We start from the raw sequence: 19,169 nt of genomic DNA, 5'->3' as shown, positions 1-19,169 counted from the left end.
TTCTTGAACTGGAAATCCAGAAACAACACTATTCACATAACGCATTGGAAAAAATTGCTTACAGACTCACCTATCCCTTATCCTAATTATTTATTCACATATTATTATACATATTTATTCAAGGTTTTAGTAATATTATGAGTGTTTTCATTATTATTATTTTTATTACTATTATTATAATCACTATCATTAATAATTGAAACACTGAGCAGTAATAAGATGGTGTTGATGGGATAATGTTTTGTATAAGGATGGTAACGGTTTAATGAAGATCATAATAGTAAGTGTTATTACATTTTTGAGAGACGCACAGACTCAAAGAGGCTAATTCACACATGGCTAATATTATATATTATGTTATATGATAATATATTACATTATATTGTATTAGTTTTGATGTTTCTCTGAAAAACTCTAAAAGGTCATGAACATCATCAAGGGCTACACAGAAATGAGGCACATTACCGGAAATTGTTTTTCACATCTCACCCATCTAGAAGACGCAAATCATCGTAAACATGTACAAGAGAGTTTCCTTCACATCATAAAGCCAGTACAAGTGAAGAGAGTTTCACTAATCAAAACTACAAGTATGTGTTTTAATTTGTACATAATGCAACATTCATATTAGAAAAGTAACTGTCCTTCTTCCCATGCATATATTAATGTGGATGAGGATAATGAGAACAAGATAAAACAGACCAAATTCAACTAATGTATTGAGATGGATGTAGTTATTCTTGAACCAGTACCAACAGAATGACATCAAAATGCCATTTGTCTTAAACAAAAGAAATGTTAAGTATAATTTAAGTAATGTCTCAATACGTACATTGGTAATTATAATGATTCAGGTTGAATTTAATGTGTGCTGGTTTTGTCATTCCCTCTTTCCCAGAAATTCTCAGACTCTGATAAAGACACTTCAGAAATCCTCCAAGAATAGACCACATGTAAGTCAGTTACGTTAACTTATTTGCAATTTGTTCACCCTTGCTTCACTAATATTCATTTAAAGATATGGTACTTTATAAGTAATAAAAAAAAAAAAAGTAGTTTACATCTTAGTTATTTTTTTATGGGTAACTGTTGTAATTTTATCTTTCAGGTAGCCTACCAGTGCAAAATACAGTATGTGCAGGTTTTTTTCTTCTTGTGAAATATGAATTATGAATCTTGAAGGAAATGGCTATGTAAGTTATTTTACAGACTTTACATTATGTGAAAAGACCTTACATGTGTGAGATATCTCAGAAGTTCTAATGATCAGAAGTTTGTCATTTCTGTTTATATACATTTTTAGAATTGGAGGTTTTCCTTTTGATCTGATCTGTTTTTCCTGTCTATGTTTGCAGTCATGGCACCAGCTCCTCAAACACAAATTCAGAGCGAGGAGAATAATGCTGTCTGAAGAAACTCCAGGATCCTGTCCCAGATCTATGTTAGGGGTAAGTGTGTACCTGAAGACCCACTCATTCACTCCAAGAACAATAACTAATGATAACTATATTAACATCCATGAAAAGCGATGATAACATTCAGTTAATTCTGAGTGGTGACACATAACACATAACACATTTCTATTCTTCAAATCTGTTAAAGGATTGTTAGGCTGCATTAATTAGGTCAACCGGAACAGGGAAACTTCCAATAACACCAATGTACTTGTTTCATCATAAGAAGAATAGCATCTAGGCTAATATTAGTCTGTTTCGTTCTCATTCTGAGGTCACCACAGTCACCAGATCCAGTCCGTACCCAGCCCAGATGGTGGATCAGCAACTAGAGACGACCTCTACAGCCCTGAATGTCAGTGGAGACCACGTCAACTAGATGAGCTTAGAGACAGATCCCCAGTGAATACCACGTCACCTAGATGGCCATCGGGACAAGACCACAGGAACATGATGAGTCCTCCGCACAATCTGACTTTGTTACAGCCTGGAATTAAACTGCTGGTTTCGTCTGGCCAGAGAAGAACAATGGAGGTTTGGTTCCTTCAACACATTATTTTCCTGTTTAATACTGTAAAGCTGCTTTGACTCAATCTGTAGCGCTATAAAAATGGTGACTTGACTTGCCGCAGTTAAATAATCTGCTGCTTTAAATGCTTACATTTAAATGCTTACGATAACACTTACATTAGAAACTAATGTACACTTATCGTGCCCTTACATATAAAAAAAAATAAAAAAATCACCCCATATCACTCCTGTCTTACAGCAGTTACATTGGCTCCCCGTTATCGCATTCAGTTTAAGATACTCATTTTAGTTTTCAAAGCTTGTCATGGTTCCACACCTTTGTACCTTTCAGAATTAGTTCACCCCTATGTCCCTACGTGTACTCTAAGATCGAGTTCTGGGAATATGCTTACGGTACCCAAGTACAGACTATCTACTATGGGTGGCAGGGCTTTCAGCAGTTCAGCTCCCAAGCTCTGGAACAAACTTCCTCAAAACCTTTGTGCCGTCTCTTCACTCCAGACCTTTAAAACTGATCTCAAAACTCACTTATTTAAAATATGCTTTGTTAATTGACTGTCTGCCTCACTTTTCATTTCCATGTTGCTTGCATAAATTTTCGGTTGCACAAGTTGATCTTTGTCTGCTTTGTTCGTTTGATCTTGTGATTGTATATTTATGTTCATGTACATTTGTATTTTGTTCATGTTATCTATCAACTTTATGTAAAATGTCCTTGGGTTTTTGAAAGGCACTATATAAATAAAACATTACTTACTTGACCTCTTTATTTCTGATTAGCTGTCAATGTTTTTATTGTTCAGCAAAAGAAAAAAACAGTCAACTATGGTAATTAAAACTTTATGGTTATAGCTATTTTTTTGGTGTGAATTAGGCCTTTACTGAATATTTTTGAATACAGTCATCACAAAATTAAGGTCAAATTAAAAAAAAAAATGTTTGTGCATTTGACTTTGAACTATGACTTTTTGTGTGTGTGAACTATTTTTGTTGTGAACACGTTTGTCTCAAGAAATCGCTTTATAATCAAAGTTTTGAACTATCCTCTTTTGGATGTCAACTTGCTACACGCCTCACACCACCACAAGAGAAAGTGAGTATTCACTTTCTCATTGATTTGTCATGACTGGTATATCTACCGTTTGTCTCAGGTTTGGCTAACGTGGTGCTACGTGGCCTCACTTCACAGAGTTTCAAGAGCCCTCAGCCTGGATCTAACTTTGTTGGTTCGTTTTGGGCACTGCCGATGAGTGGGTGTCCACCTTCTCGCCGTGCTATGCCCTGTGTACCCCTGTCTGGCCTGGCTAACGTGGACCAGTGTTGTGTGATCTGTGTATACTTGTGGTGAGTGTTGTGAATATTTTTCTCAAATAAATCTCATTTGGCCGTGAGACTGATGGCCTCTTGTGTTCTGTTGCTATTTGTGCTTTTTCCATTCAAATGGAATTTGGTCACACATCAGCAGTTTGAAACAGTTTGAACTGTTTTTCCCAGTTGGATCCTGCCACATATGGACTGTGTAAAACTATAGGAATTGCTCGTCAGCCCCGCTATATTCATCACTCACCAAAATGTCTCCTGAACATTAACTACTCTTCGCCTGCATCTATCCCCTCTATCTGGTCTCATAGATTAAGCACATGGAAGTCGTCCTCTACATATATACATCGCAGAGTTTGTTTATTGTCACTTAGGCTGCTAGTGATGACTTAGACCAGTGATGACCGTGCTTAATAAGAGTGTGCAGCTAAGTGGTCATTTTGCTCTACTCAACACTCGGTCTTTGACTGGGAAAGGAATGTTTCTTCAGGACTTCATCTCTGACAATAACTGTGATATGCTGATGCTCACAGAAACCTGGCAAACATCTAATAACTTTGTTAAACCTAACCTGCGTTCTCTCCTGGTTTCAGTATTTGGTATCATCTTATTTCTACTACTTTCATTAATAAGTTCCAAAAACAGGCCTAGAACATTATTTACTACGATTAAAAAGTTAACTCAGCCTCCCACGCAGTCTCTAGAGGGCTCTGATCTAATGTGTGATGCTTTCCTGAACTTTTTCAGAGTAAAACATCTCATATCTGCCAACACCCTACCTTGGTTCCCACTAATGAACTTCTCTCTTTATGCCATAATCACAGCTTCTCTAGTTTTGACTCTATTGTCCCCACAGTGGTTGATGAGATAATCAGGATGTCTAATTCCTCTACTAGTCTTCTTGATCCTGCACCTACCTCTTTACTAAAGAATTGTTTGCCCACTTTGTCACTACCCATCACTCACTTCATTAATACTTCATTGTCAACTGGAACTGTACCCGCCAAGCTTAAGATTGCAGCAGTCACCCCTGTCTTGATCCTTCTTCCCTAAGTAGCTATATGCCTATTTCGAACTTTTCTTTCTAAGATATTGGAAAAAGTTTGATTACACATAAAAGTACGAATGATCACATTACCCCAATCCCCTATCACCTTCACTGGCTCTCCATAACTTTGGTCCCACATATTTATCTGATCTGCTTCTCCTCTATGTCATCCTTCCATCGATCAAAAACCTCTTAAAAACACTTTTTCTCTGAGTATTACTCTTCAGGTCTCAGTCTGTAAATTGTACTCTGGCATAGACGTTTATCTTTATTATCTCTGTACCACTTGATGTAACTTTGTAAGTAGTCTCTGTACCAAAAAACTAAAACTAAAAAATAATAAAAAAAAAAACTATTATTTATTTATTTTTTTATTTGGCTTCAGTAGGAATTTGTTGCAATTGAAAATACAACCTCATGGGGTCTGGAGTCTGGGGTCTGATGGTTTTTTGGCACCCCGGAGAAGTTTTGACATGCCCTCACATTTGTGTTTTTTTCAGTATCCTAAAAACATATTAATTGCTGAAGTCTGATTACATTGTAATCAGCACAAACTGGGCTACAATAATATGCAAGCAACATTAATGTACATGTTTGTGTTTTTGAGAAAACAACATTTATACATGGTTAAAACTAAAATCTTTAAGTCACTGAAATAAGGCCATGAAACACATTCAGAACAGTAGTTCACTAGACTTTTGACAACTGGAGGTGGTAGTCTAGTTTTTTTTTCTACAAAATGATGTGAAAATCATCTCATTCACTCGTTTACAGAAAACAATATATTGATTTAAATTTTCTAAGACATGTTTTGTGATTGAAAGGGAATATGCGACGGAGTGACAATGACCATGAATATTTAGTGATTCACACCTGAGAGACAAAAGACCCTCCTCTAATGGCCCATCAGTGAGACTGTGACTGTCAGGTAGAAACAATGAGATATTTAAAGAATGGAGTTTTAGACTATTTGTATTTTATTTACAACACAGTATCATCAAAACATACATAATGAAGGTCAAAAGCACATTATTGACTACACCGATCTAACCATAGAGACGTGAACAGACTTTGTGTCATTCCTGAAAACTGTTTTCTGAATTCTGTTCAACAAGTGAAACAAGTAAATTATACCTGATATTTAATTGATTGCTGCTTCTTTCCATGGATTTAAGAAACAAAACTCATCATAAGTAGTCCAGGAAATTGTTTTACAATAAAAAAATCAGTGTAGTTGAACATCTGATGCTGGTACAGCACTCTTCATGTGGAATTCATGTAGCATTCATCTGTGATGCAGGTATCAGATCACTAGAAAAAAAAAAAAACAAACAAACAAAAAAAAAACTCTGTAAAAAGTTAATATCAGGAGCATCTGTAATATATACATATGTATGATTTTGTAGTCATAGACATAGGCATGCTTTATACTATCTTTAAAAAATGGCATTTTATATCTGAGCAACTAATTATTATTGTTTAGCATGTTAAACATATTCATGAACAGAGTATTAATAATAAACTAATATTATCCTATTGCTATACGATAAATAAATAAATAAATAAATAAATATGATTTTATAATCATAAACACAAGCATGCTTTGTATGTATTATACAATACAAAACCATTTTAAGTCTGGGAAACTAATTTATTATTGTTAAGCACGTCATAAACATCTATTCATGAATAGAGTATATTACAGTAGTTTTGTCTAAACAATCTTAGACTATCACTCAGTGTTAAAGTGTAAACACTATTACTTTTATATTGAGTCATTTTTATTTTATAGAACATTAAAAACATACTGGCGTCATGAAACATTTCAATGCAATGAAATGAAACATACTTCATAACGTTTCACTTGATTACACATAGTCAGGACTTATAGTTTGAAAAAAGTCTAACTACTATAATGTGTACAAGTTATATGTCACAGTAACAACAACATAAGTAGACTAATAAAAGAAAGACTTACTCCTTCGGTGGATCTCGCCATGTGTCGCAACACACTCTTCCTCTGAGGGAAATATAAATCTTACTCCTCACAGCGCGTCTTCTTCCAGTAACAAGATGCAAGTAGCCGAGATAAACAATGAAGTGAAGTCTCCTGCTTTGTTTACGTTGATGTGGGCGGTACGCCGCTTGTGCCTCCACGTGGCTGATTATAATATCAAACCTAAAGTAGCTCGTGGGTGTGATCAAATTAAAAATAATTAGGTCTGACGAGAGAGACTGGACATGGCATTGGTTTCATACAGATAACTTTAACACATGATATTTGTTTTCGATAAGACTTACTTAATTTAAAAGTAGACATGTCAGGCTTTCTATAGATATATCTCTCATGTCTCTATGTCTCTATATATTCGTGGAGTTTTAGTTCATTTTAGTGACACATTTCTTAATGACGATCACAGAGAACAACGCAGCAGACTGAATACCCTGTTCGTTTGCTTTATTTCACAAAACCACAGAGTGTTGTTGTTTTTATAAGTGTACACAAATAAAAGTAGATTCCTTACAGATTCCATTGATATATTGCTCTTATCTGTACGATCTGTATGCCGGCACGTTTTTCGACCCCAGAGAGTTAAACACATGCAGTACTATTCTTAGAAAAAGTGAAATTGTCTAATCTTGAAAGCTTGAAAGAGCAAGGACAATTTTTAATATAACTCTTATTGGATTCGTCTGAAAGAAGAAAGTGATATACACATAGGATTCCCTTTGTGAGTACATGGTCTGCTCTGCTCCATACAGCGCTTGCTGCAGAACCGCAGCAGAGTTCAGCATCAGATTTTACTGATCATGTGAACAGACTGAGAGAGGCACTTTCAGTGTGAGCGCTTCGGCTGTAATCTTTGTTAAAAAATACAACTGTTAGTTCATGTTAGCTTGAGTTCATGAAATAACATACTAGCAACATTTAATTTGTAACAATGTGTTATTAAATACTGAAATTAACTAAGATTAATGAATGTTTAGAAGAATTTTTATCTGAAGTTCATCTGAAGAAATTATGTCAAGATTTTGTCTGCGTGCTATCGGCTGTGTCGAAAGCAAATCAGAAACACCCTTGCTCCCATGATCATAAAACAGAAACACCTGTAAAGTCTATACACAACTACTGATTTGGTATTACAAATACAAATGTTTGTAAGAGTTTATTTATATATCTTTCTGTAAAGTTCATTGATATTTTTCTATACCTGTAAATAAAGGAAAGTAATTACATTATGCAAGTTGTCATGGATTACTTGACGAATATAACACAAAAGGTAAGGTACAGAGTTTATCTTGTTCATTGACTATTTATTGGATTTAACTAGGAAAACGTGAAGCTAAAAGTTTTGTAAGATCATCTAACAGGCTACTGCAGGTATATTCTTTTCATTTGGAGAAGTGTCGTGCCAAAGTAGCGGCCATTTGCAGGCCTGTGTCCCCCTGTCCATCCTCTCCCCTCCTTGCTAAACGTGATAGATTACAAAAGCAAAAGTAAAACTGGCAAAACAGCACGTATAAGAAAGTGACAGCACGCTTTTGCGATCTTCAGCAATTGAACACGATCACAGATTGCATACCATGATTCATTGTTCAGCAACTCTTGGTAAGAAATCATGTATTTATTTTCAATTTAAGTACAGTAAAAGTACTGGTCCTCTCACACTCGCTCATGTTGCTTCTCCTCACTGTTTACTGCCATACACAAAACGCAGCTGTCTAGGCTCTGTCCCCTCCCGGAGTTGGGCAGGAAGGCTGGAAGGCTGGTCTTTATTTTTTATTATTATTTGATTTCACAGTGTTTGTTAAACTTTCTATAATTTATTAGTCAATATATAATACAGCATGTGGGCAGGAAGGCTGTCGTATTTGTTTATATTAATTGTTACATAATAATTTGATTTCACAGTGTTTGCTAAACTGACAATGAATCCATTTTTTCACGCATTTGTTTTAGTTTTAAAAAGTGAAAGGTGTATAGATGTAAGCACAAAAGACAAATATCTCTTCTTGTAAAAAGTGACACCAAGATGACAAATTTGAAAATGAAAGTGAAAGTGTCTGAAGCATGGCTTATAACATAGCAAAAGAGGAAATCCTTTTCACAAAATTCAAATCATAAATAATACTGATGAAAAAGAACGGTTGAATGTTAATCCCAATTATGCCCATAACATGACCTATGCCCAAATTATAAAAGTGATAGCAGACAATCCTAATTGGTTATACTGACTTTCAACACACCCATGCAGAAACTAGAGAGTGTGAGATTTCTGATTAGGTTTTTTTTTTTTTTTTTTACCATATAACTATAATCTATGATGACAGAAAAACTATTTGTCAGCATGCACTGATTAATCCCATGCTGTAGCAAAAAAGAGAGAATTATCATACTCAACATACTTGAGTTTGTCCAGTGTGCAGTTTGGATCCTCCAGTTTTTCAGAGAGCATTTTGACTCCTGAATCTCCTGGGTGATTGTAGCTCAGATCCAGCTCTCTCAGGTGTGAGGGGTTTGAACTCAGAGCTGAAGACAAATAACCACATCCCTCCTCTGTCACCATGCAACCAGACAACCTACAAACACAACAATAGACCACATGACATTAGTTTGACAATCAGACAACCCAGTGTCTTGTAGATCCACCAAGAAAGACACATGGCAAGACATGCTGTTTTTTTTTTTTTTTTTTTTTAGTTATCAGGAATATTCTTAATTGTCTCATAACTTCATGTAAGGCTTCTGTTGAGGTCACTGATATAACCCATTTTTTAAGGTTATAAAATTACATACTTTAGAGAGTATAGCATGATTTGCAATATGTGTTTTGATTGTAACTTTTGGTTTTGTATTATAAAATGTATTTTTGTATTTTGTACATATTTGTAATGAAAATTGTTACCAGTGTTTCTACTCATGTGAACACATTAATTACACATATCATGATTAACTCTCCTTACCTAATATTCTCTTTGTCACTGTTTTTATTCTTTTAGTTGATGGAATCTGATTTTTGCCAAAGACTTTGTACCTTTTCAGTAAATTAATGAAGATATAAATATAATTTTAAAATAACAATTATGCAATTTTAGGCAAAAAAAGGTGAACATTTTCAAATACACTGAATCCTTTAGCTTTTTTCTTCCATTCATTTTGCTGATCTGGACTTACAAATGCACAGCCAATGTTTTCAGTTTCTTGTCAAGTCATGCAAGGGTGCACCAGATGGGATGGGGGTGCACTGAAGAGAAAAACTGACAGATAGGTTTGCAAGGGTAAGGACATTCCTGATGCAAAAAGCTACACTCATATTGCCCCCTCAATATATTCTATTCTTCATGCTGTTCTGCTGAACTTCAAAATGCACCCATTGGTTTGTTTGGATGACAAAATGTTTAAAAAGTTCATTTTTTTAAGGCAGGTTGTAAAAGTTGTGAAAGTAACAATGATTGAGACGGCTAATCAAATAAAACAAGGTTGGAAAGATGATTAGACGCATGTTGCATTTTTACATCCATGTTATAAGTGACCCAAACTTACAGCACTTGCAACTTGAGTTCATGAGGAGCAGTATTTATTGTGAACTGAACCAGTCCGAAACACTGAAAACACTGGATCATGAGCTGCTTGCATGTAAATGAACAGTGTTGTGCTGTGTGTTCTTAAAATTACATCACTAGCTTTACAATTTGATAATCACACTATACATTTTTATTTATTTTATCAAAAACCATTTACCTCAGTATCTCCAGCTGACAGTTTGGACTCTTCAGTCCATCAGAAAGCAGCTTCACTCCAGAATCCTGCAAGTCACTGTTACTCAGATCCAACTCTCTCAGGAGGGAGTTTGAGGATTGTAGAGCTGATGACAAACTCTCACAAGACTGAGCAGTGAAATTACATTCACATAGTCTGTGTAAAGAAGAAAACAAACAGAGATATTAATATCTGGTAGGGTTTATAATCTGGAGCACAGATGAGTTGTAAAAACCTTTTCCTATCTGTCGGTCACTTTGAGTTATGTTGTGACGACATTAGGGGTCTAACTTGGGAGCCCCAATCACCTCCGCATTTAAGAGAAAACGCCAATGAGAATTGACTAGTGGATCTTGCATGCCAAGACAATCCCCATGCATACAGGTATATAAGGTGACAGCGTGCATCCATTTATTCAGATTTTTGCTTGGGAGCTGAGTGCTGTCATTACAGTGCAAAGCCTTTTCACTTCTGTTAAAAAGAAAATGTCACAGTGCAACAGCAGTGTCCCTGATTTGTCCCCATCTTTTTAAACATGTTGTTCTGTCCGTATCCTCTTGGCTGCAGATGTTACCTGTCCTCTGTTGAAAGCCACGATCACTGTCATTAATTATCAAATTTTAGGCAAAAAAAATGAAAATGTCACTGCATGAAAACACAAATTTCTGGAATAAATCGGACGATGGAAATTTCAGTGAAACTTAAGGTGTATAACCCGTGTACGAAAATTTCCCAGGCAACGTGTGCCGAGTCCGTACACGTCCATACACTTGAGATGCACTGAGATTTTCGGATACAGGATATTTCTGATTGCACACACTAGACGTGTTCAAAGGTTTCCAGTATAACGGCCATAACCACAGTTTTACAACAAAAACACTTGTTTTTAACTATAATAACCATGTTTTTATGTATCATGGTTAACTGTCATTAGCAGCGAGCACTGTGTTTGGGGTGTTTATCGATTAAAAATGAATTGACCAGTCATTTTTAAATATGTAGGCAAGTTTAAATGAATCCGAATTGAATGAATCTAAATGAGTCTTTTGATTAACAGAATCACACAATTTGAGTGAGAATAATAAAAATCCACACACTCGCGGGTAGTGTTGTATCTCAGGGTTTGTTATAGTTTGGTAATCAAGGTAATGAACACCGTAATACCATGCACAGACATTTCAGGCCTCGCATCTGGAGCTGAATCACCCGAGATTCGCAATTCTTTACGCCTGTGAATCGAATCTTTTTGGAATCGACTCTGAGCATCACTGTTCATACCCCTCCCCCACTGCCTCACTGCAGCAGTGCTTGCGCGCACGCTGACGGAGTCCGGTATTTTATGAGAGATTTACCTCAGACGATAGTAAGTGCGAATATATAAAACCATTTTAAATAACATGTTTATAAGTACGTAACATTAAAAGTTGTTTGATGTTGTAATATTTTTCAACTGTATTTCTAGCATGACGTTGTTAAGAGTCGTTTATTCCCGCTTCAGCTGCTCCGTTGCTGCGCACTGATTTTCTGAGAGATCTACCACAGCCGAAGGTTAGTATGCATACATAAAACCATTTAAATAACATCATGTTTATCAGATATAACATGCTATATCATTTCTTTCGAACTGTATTTCTAGCCCAGTGCTGTTTCGAGTTGTTCCCGCTTCAGCTGCCTTCAGTCAGCGCGAGGTGACAATCGTCGAGTGTTTTCAGAGAGATTTATGTCAGAAGAAAGTAAGAGAGAGTTTACAGAAACGTTTTAAATGGTCTATTTACCAAAACATAATATTATGTGTTTTAATGTATATTTTTGAGTGGGTTCATGCTGTAAAATTAGCGTCATATTAACTCATGGGAATGTTTTGCAGGATGTAGACAGCATTTGAAAGGAGTTTATCATGAATAAATGTGACATAAAGCACATAAAATAAAATAGGCCTACAAGAAAACATTTTTATCCATCCCACAGTCTTGTAAGTCCATAAACTGATTTTATACATTTAATAATAATAACATATAATTAAATAAGACGACTCGTGGCCACAACAAAACTAAGTGAACCGAACATGTCCCCTCTCGGTCCCCGTAAATATGAGAACTCGTGAACTGCTGTACAATTCAGCTAATAAAAATAGCTGCCTGTTATCATTGCATTTTTATTATCATGTTATATTTAATCATTCTAGCTTATGCTTAAGCAATTAAAACTGTACAATGCATTTAGAAAAAATGTGTTTTTTTATTTAGATTTTTTCACAGGATCCTCTGTTCCCAGACCCAACCATTCATCTGAAGGACTGTGAAAATATGACAGAACCACCAGTGACAACAAAATAAATAGAAAGGACATGGCAGAGGAAGATAGGGGTATTGATATTTCACTGAACTTAGCCTGCTGTACTCAGTGTTTCACACATACGGTTGTGGTCAAAAGTTTACGTCACATTGCAGAATAAGCATAATGTTTTTAAACAAAATAAGTTATTATTATTATTATTTAGGACTTGATTAAAAAGAAAAGGAATAGTGTTTCATGTTTGTTTTGTGATGGTGTTTCATGAGTCCTTTGTTTGTCCTGAGCAGTTCAACTGCCCGCTTTTCTTCATAAAAATCCTCAAGATCCTGCACATTCTCAGGTGTTCCAGCATCTTTTGATTTGAATCCTTTTCAGCAGTGACTGTATGATTTCGGATCCATCTTTTCACACTGAGGACAATTGAGGGACTCAAACATAACTATTACAAAAGGTAAACATTTCCTGATGCTCAAGAAAGCAACACAATGCATTAAAGGAACAATTAACTTTTTTTGCTAATAGCTTAGCATAGATGATTGAATCAGATTAGACCATTAGCATCTTGTTTGATCTAACGGTCTAATCTGATTCAAAGATCTATGCTAAGCTATTAGCAAAAAAAAGTTAAGTGTTTCTGTATTTTATTTAGCTTCTGAAGGGAAGTACTAGAAGAACAAATATAATTTACTCATTATCATCCTGTTCAAAAGTTTACACCACCAGCTCTTAATGTATTGTTTCATTCTGGAGCATCAGTGAATGTTTTCACCTTTTATAATAGTTGTGTATGAGGCCTTCAGTTTTTCTCAGAGTGAAACAATAGATCTCAAAATCATAAATCATTGTTGGACGGGCCAAATATGCAGAAGATGCTGGAAAACCAAAGAATTTGTGTGACTTGGAGAATTTTTCTGAAGACCAGCAAGCAAAACACTGTAAACATAAGAAGATTGTAGAACCTGCAGCCATCACAGGACTCATGAAAAACATAAAACATAAAAACTGTGGGTCATCCGGGTAATCACACAGTATTAAGAATCAAGTGTATGTAAACTTTTGAACATTTTTATAAATTATATATTTTCATTTTTATAAATTCAGTTTCATTTTTATAAATTCAGTTTATGTAAGTATCTTTGTATCTTTTGTATCTGTAAAAACTGCTTATTCAGGACAGTACTAAAAAATAGCATGCAATGTTCATGATCCCTGTTTGGTTAAAATGATTGCATGTTCTGCTAGGTGTGTGTCAATTTATGAGCATAACAGTATCATCTGTAGCTTCTGAAGGGCAGAATTAAATGGAAAAAAAAATGGCATGGTCCTGATGGTGTAGAATACGTGTGTGTGTGACTGTCTGAGATGGAGCGGCAATTACTGCCCCGACTTTGCAGTGTCCATTGCAAGTGTATTCATTATTGTGTTTGTTTATTTTTAAGTATATTTTTTTTTATTGTTTCTTTTGAAAAAATATTTTATTGTTTAATCAGTTTAATGATTTACCTGAACTGTGTTATATGTCTGTTTGCAAAATATTTTTCTCAATCTAAATGATTAGTTAAATGTAGCAGTCCTGTTGCATTTGTTGAATAATATTTGCAGTCCTGTTAAATGTTTGCAGTCCTGCATTTGCTGAAAAAAATAAAATAAGAGTTTTGTTGATACTTTGCTGTGTTTGTGGCTTTCTTTACAGCGTTTATAAGTGCATATGACGCATTTTTGTGTAGAAGGCCAGTAGAATTTAAAATATATTAAGTGCACAGTAATTTACAGACGTTTACTGAGATATGTGATCGTCCGTTTACGGAGATTTAACTGCTTGTACCCTGGATTTTGCAGGGGATTTACTTCTCGTGCAAAGGACGACACGTGAATTTACCGGTGAGTGCATCAACATTTCCTGTTTTCAGTTTCTTGTCAAATCATGGCAAGGGTGCACCAGATGGGATGGGGGTGCACTGAAGAGAAAAACTGACAGATCGGTTTGCAAGGGTAAGGACATTCCTGATGCAAAGAGCTACACTCGTATTGCCCCCTCAATATATTCTATTCTTCATGCTGTTCTGCTGAGCTTCAAAATGCACCCACTGGCTTGTTTGGATGACAAAATGTTTAAAAAGTTCATTTTTTAAGGCGGGTCTGCCTCATCTGTCTAACAGCACTTGTGAAAGTCACAATGACTGAGATGGCTAATCAAATAAAACAAGGTTGGAAAGATACTAGACGCATGTTGCATTTTTAAATCCATGTTACAAGTGACCCAAACTCACAGCACTTGCAACTTGTGTTCATGTGGAGCAGGATTTACTGTGAACTGAACCACTACAAAACACTGAAAACACTGGATCATGAGCTGCTTGCATGTAAATGAACATAGTGTTGTGCTGTGTGTTCTTAAAATTACATCACTAGCTTTACAGTTTGATAATCAAACTATACATTTTTATTTATTTTATCAGAAACAATTTACCTCAGTATCTCCAGCTGACAATTTGGACTCTTCAGTCCATCAAAAAACAGCTTCACTCCAGAATCCTGCAAGTCACTGTTACTCAGATTCGACTTTCTCAGGAGGGAGTTTGAGGATTGTAGAGCTGATGACAAACTCCCACAAGACTGAGCGGTGAGATTACATTGAAGTAGTCTGTGTAAAGAAGAAAACAAACAGTGACATTAATATGTTTATCTTACAGGGTTTATAATCTGGAGCACAGATGAGTTGTGAAGACCTTTCCCTATCTGTCGGTCACTACGAGTTATGTTGTGATGACATTAGGGGTCTAACTTGGGAGCCTCAATCACCTCTACATTTAAGAGAAAACGCCAATGAGAATTGACTAGTGGATCTTGCATGCCAAGCCACTCCCCATGCATACAGGTATATAAAGTGACAGCGTGTATCCACTCATTCAGATTTTTGCTTTGGAGTTGGGTGCTGTCATTACGGTGCAAAGCCTTTTCACTTCTGTTAAAGAGAAGATGTCACAGTGCAACAGCAGTGTCCCTGCTTTGTGCGGTGATTCCCCTGGGTGCTTCAGTTTGTTCACAAGAGAGCAGTTTTCAAATCGTGGGCGGCTCTTTTTAAAGATGCCGTTCCGTCTGTATCCTCTTGGCTGCGGATGTTACCTGTCCTCTGTTGAAGGCCAGGATCACTGTCTTCAGTGTCACATATTAATTACACATATCATGATTAACTCTCCTTACCTAATATTCTCTTTGTCACTGCTTTTGTTCTTTTAGTTGATGGAATCTGTTTTTTGCGAAAGACTTTGTACCTTTTTAATAAAGTAATGAAGATATAAATATAATTTTAAAATAATAATTATCCAATTTTAGGCAAAAAAAAGTGAAAAAGTTCAAATACACCGAATCCTTTGCTAACTTTTTTCTTCCATTCATTTTGCTGATCTGGGCTTACAAATGCACAGCCAATGTTTTCAGTTTCTTGTCAAGTCATGGCAAGGGTGCACCAGATGGGATGGGGGTGCACTGAAGAGAAAAGCTGACAGATCTGTTTGCAAGGGTAAGGACATTCCTGATGCAAAGAGCTACACCCGTATTGCCCCCTCAATATATTCTATTCTTCATGCTGTTCTGCTGAACTTCATAATGAACCCATTGGTTTGTTTGAATGACAAAATGTTTAAAAAGTTCATTTTTTAAGGCAGGTCTGCCTCAGCTGTCTAACAGCACTTGTGAAAGTCACAATGACTGAGACAGCTAATCAAATAAAACAAGGTTGGGAAGATACTAGACGCATGTTCATTTTTACATCCATGTTATAAGTGACCCAAACTCACAGCACTTGCAACTTGAGTTCATGAGGAGCAGTATTTACTGTGAACTGAACCACTCCAAAACACTGAAAACACTGGATCATGAGCTGCTTGCATGTAAATGAACATAGTGTTACATCACTAGCTTTACAATTTGATAATCAAACTATACATTTTTATTTATTTTATCAAAAAAACATTTACCTCAGTATCTCCAGTTGACAGTTTGGACTCTTCAAGTCCTGCAAGTCACTGTTACGCAGATCCAACTCTCTCAGGAGGGAGTTTGAGGATTGTAGAGCTGATGACAAACTCTCCCAAGACTGAGCAGTGAGATTACATTCACACAGCCTGTGTAAAGAAGAAAACAAACAGCGACATTAATATGTTTATCTGGTAGTGTTTATAATCTGGAGCACAGATGAGTTGTAAAAACCTTTCCCTATCTGTCGGTCACTACGAGTTATGTTGTGACAACATTAGGGGTCTAACTTGAGAGCCCCAATCACCTCTGCATTTAAGAGAAAACGCCAGTGAGAATTGACTAGTGGATCTTGCATGCCAAGCCACTCCCCATGCATACAGATGTATAAAGTGACAGCGTGTATCCACTCATTTAGATTTTTGCTTTGGAGTTGGGTGCTGTCATTATGGTGCAAAGCAAAGAAGATGTCACAGTGCAACAGCAGTGTCCCTGATTTGTGCGGTGATTCCCCTGGGCTCTTCAGTTTGTTCACAAGAGAGCAGTTTCCAAATCATGGACGGCTCTTTTTAAAGATGCCGTTCTGTCTGTATCCTCTTGGCTGCGGATGTTACCTGTCCTCTGTTGAAGGCCAGGATTACTGTCTTCAGTGTCTTGACATTAAGCACACTGAAGACGTGTTTGTGGATGACTCATGCCTCTACTGTGAGTGCATGAGCATGGCAGCGCTGCAATCACGTCTCTCTCTTTTTTAAAGGAAAGAGCAGATCCCTCTGCTACTACCCATACCGGTTTCTCTGCCACGAGCAGAGCTGTTGATACCAATGCAACATGTTAGTGTTCTAAAAACGTTAACAGTTTTGGCATCAGCACCCAATCCAGTTACAAATGCAAAATACCATGCTCAAAGACAAAGAGTTGAGAGGCGTGACCTCGATAGAACTTAAAAGTCCTCACATTAGTGACCTGCCTGTCAGTCTATTTCTTTTAGATTCTGAGGATGCTTTTAGATTGCCAGGCTGATGTCCTAAAGGATGCTGAAGTAGAAGACTTCAAAGCTGATCGGCCCCAGCTGAAATTAAATGTGCATGAGCACTGCCAAAGGGTGAGAACCTTCTCCATGAGACAGAGCAAAAACACCTTCTCTCTTTGTCCCTTCAGACAGCAGCTGGTGACCGATCAGCCTCACAAGAGCACCCCACGGACCCACGGCAACACGAGGAACAGAGCACGCCACTCACCGGAGCACCCACCTTGAATTCTGTCACTTGTGCACACTGTAAATAAATCCACCCTCCGGGGTCTTTATTTTGAGCCACCCTTGTCGTGTGATTCTTCACCCCGTGACAATATTCACCAAAGATCCTTAAGTTTCAGCTGTTGTGTCTCAAACTCTGCGCTCTTCTCTCATCACCTTCATCTGGGAGAAAACTCCCAATCACCAGGGAGTCAAAATAACATCTTTGGAGTTCATAACCCTTCAAACCCGGAAGAATGTGATTTCTATTTCAACGCCACCAAAACTTCAAACCGTCAAGAATTTCATCTGAGACTGCATCCAGACGCTTGGTCAACGACCAAAGCAATGCAAGTATCGTACATTAAATGAAAGGTTTAGTATAAGCTGTAGACCCCGTTGTAAAATGGTGCTGATGGTTCCTGCTCAGGTGTGGTTAGCTGACTCATGTTCCATAACTGCATTTTCTGGTTTCTCTAATGGTTATGTATGCGTGAGTATGTGTTTGTTTGTTTGTTAGACTAGTTATGTGTTAGTGTTTAGTTAATAAAACTTTTGTGCATGAATTACATGAGTTTCTGATTCTGTCACTGCTTGTGACTAATGTTCCTTTCACAATTCCGATCTAGCTACATGCTCTAATGCAGAGGTCCCCAACCACCGTGTCGCGAAACACTACTGGGCCAAGGAAGAATTTCTACCGGGTCGCGAGAACGTTCTGGGGAAAATTTATATAGATATGATGCTCTGATATTTATTGTGCGTAAAGGATTGTTCTAATTATTCTGTACTTTTGTTGTATGCAATTGATATGGAGTAACAATTTGATGATTTCATGTTAAATTGGTAAATAAAAGATTGCTCTGATCTGTCATATAATCTATTAGGGCTTAAACGGATTGCAGTTGATCTGTGATAGTACGAACCAGGTCCAGACCCCACCATTCGGTATGTGATTTGCAGATTAATTTGCCAATTTACACATTCAAGCTATTTAAAACCACAAGAAGAATAAACAAAACAGAACTCAATTTGTTAATTTTAAAAACACACCCAAGTGCGCACAAGCATAGAGGGCCGCACACAGAGTTGATTCCTCTTTCACGTCTCCCCGCATTTAAGATACAAATGCATGGGGGTTTGTGGTGAAATGTAAAAATGTTGCGCATTAGTTATGCTGGTGAACGTCTTAACTTCAGATAAAAAAAATTGACAAAGTTTTCTAATGCTGCATTAACGGCACATATTCTCTCAGAGACGACGAGACAAATCTACTTCAACATATGCCGATAACAAGAACCACCGCCAACACTGACCATGTAAGTGTTTATTTTGTATGATTTAAGTTGGGCCTAAAAGTGTTCATGTGTTTCATGCTTGCCATATTTTCTGTTAAATCATGTAATTTATTTAAATGTTTCTTGGTAAACTGAGACTCTGTATTTCTGTTCCTTTTGTAGAAACACGCACACATGCACACCCCTGTACACACTAATCCTTCTTGGTTAATAAAGACAATTATATGGACTAGACTGGACCTTCTGT

At 36.7% G+C, this 19,169-nt stretch overlaps 2 protein-coding genes across 7 annotated transcripts in view; both read right to left on the bottom strand.

The window, feature by feature from the left end:
• The window catches only part of LOC127164128 (protein NLRC3), a 551,968-nt gene that overhangs the window by 161,323 nt on the left and 371,476 nt on the right, over positions 1 to 19,169 (bottom strand). The gene's annotated exons all lie outside the window — the stretch shown is intronic.
• Positions 1 to 19,169, bottom strand: part of LOC127164127 (NACHT, LRR and PYD domains-containing protein 3) — a 169,752-nt gene that overhangs the window by 111,793 nt on the left and 38,790 nt on the right. For 2 of the 3 annotated variants that reach the window (XM_051107849.1, XM_051107852.1), the window contains exons 7-10: positions 16,390 to 16,536; positions 14,880 to 15,053; positions 10,097 to 10,270; positions 8,761 to 8,934 (exon numbers count right to left, since the gene is read on the bottom strand). In XM_051107849.1, coding sequence (XP_050963806.1) covers positions 8,761 to 8,934; positions 10,097 to 10,270; positions 14,880 to 15,053; positions 16,390 to 16,536 — 669 coding nt within the window. Of the gene's footprint in view, positions 1 to 5,367; positions 5,665 to 6,331; positions 6,533 to 8,760; positions 8,935 to 10,096; positions 10,271 to 14,879; positions 15,054 to 16,389; positions 16,537 to 19,169 lie in introns of those variants that run through there. The other variant, XM_051107850.1, reaches the window with a different exon arrangement.

Source organism: Labeo rohita, chromosome 4 (genome assembly GCF_022985175.1).
Source record: "Labeo rohita strain BAU-BD-2019 chromosome 4, IGBB_LRoh.1.0, whole genome shotgun sequence".
NCBI classification, from domain to species: Eukaryota; Metazoa; Chordata; class Actinopteri; order Cypriniformes; family Cyprinidae; genus Labeo; species Labeo rohita.
This window is presented reverse-complemented; position numbering and strand designations above follow the sequence as displayed.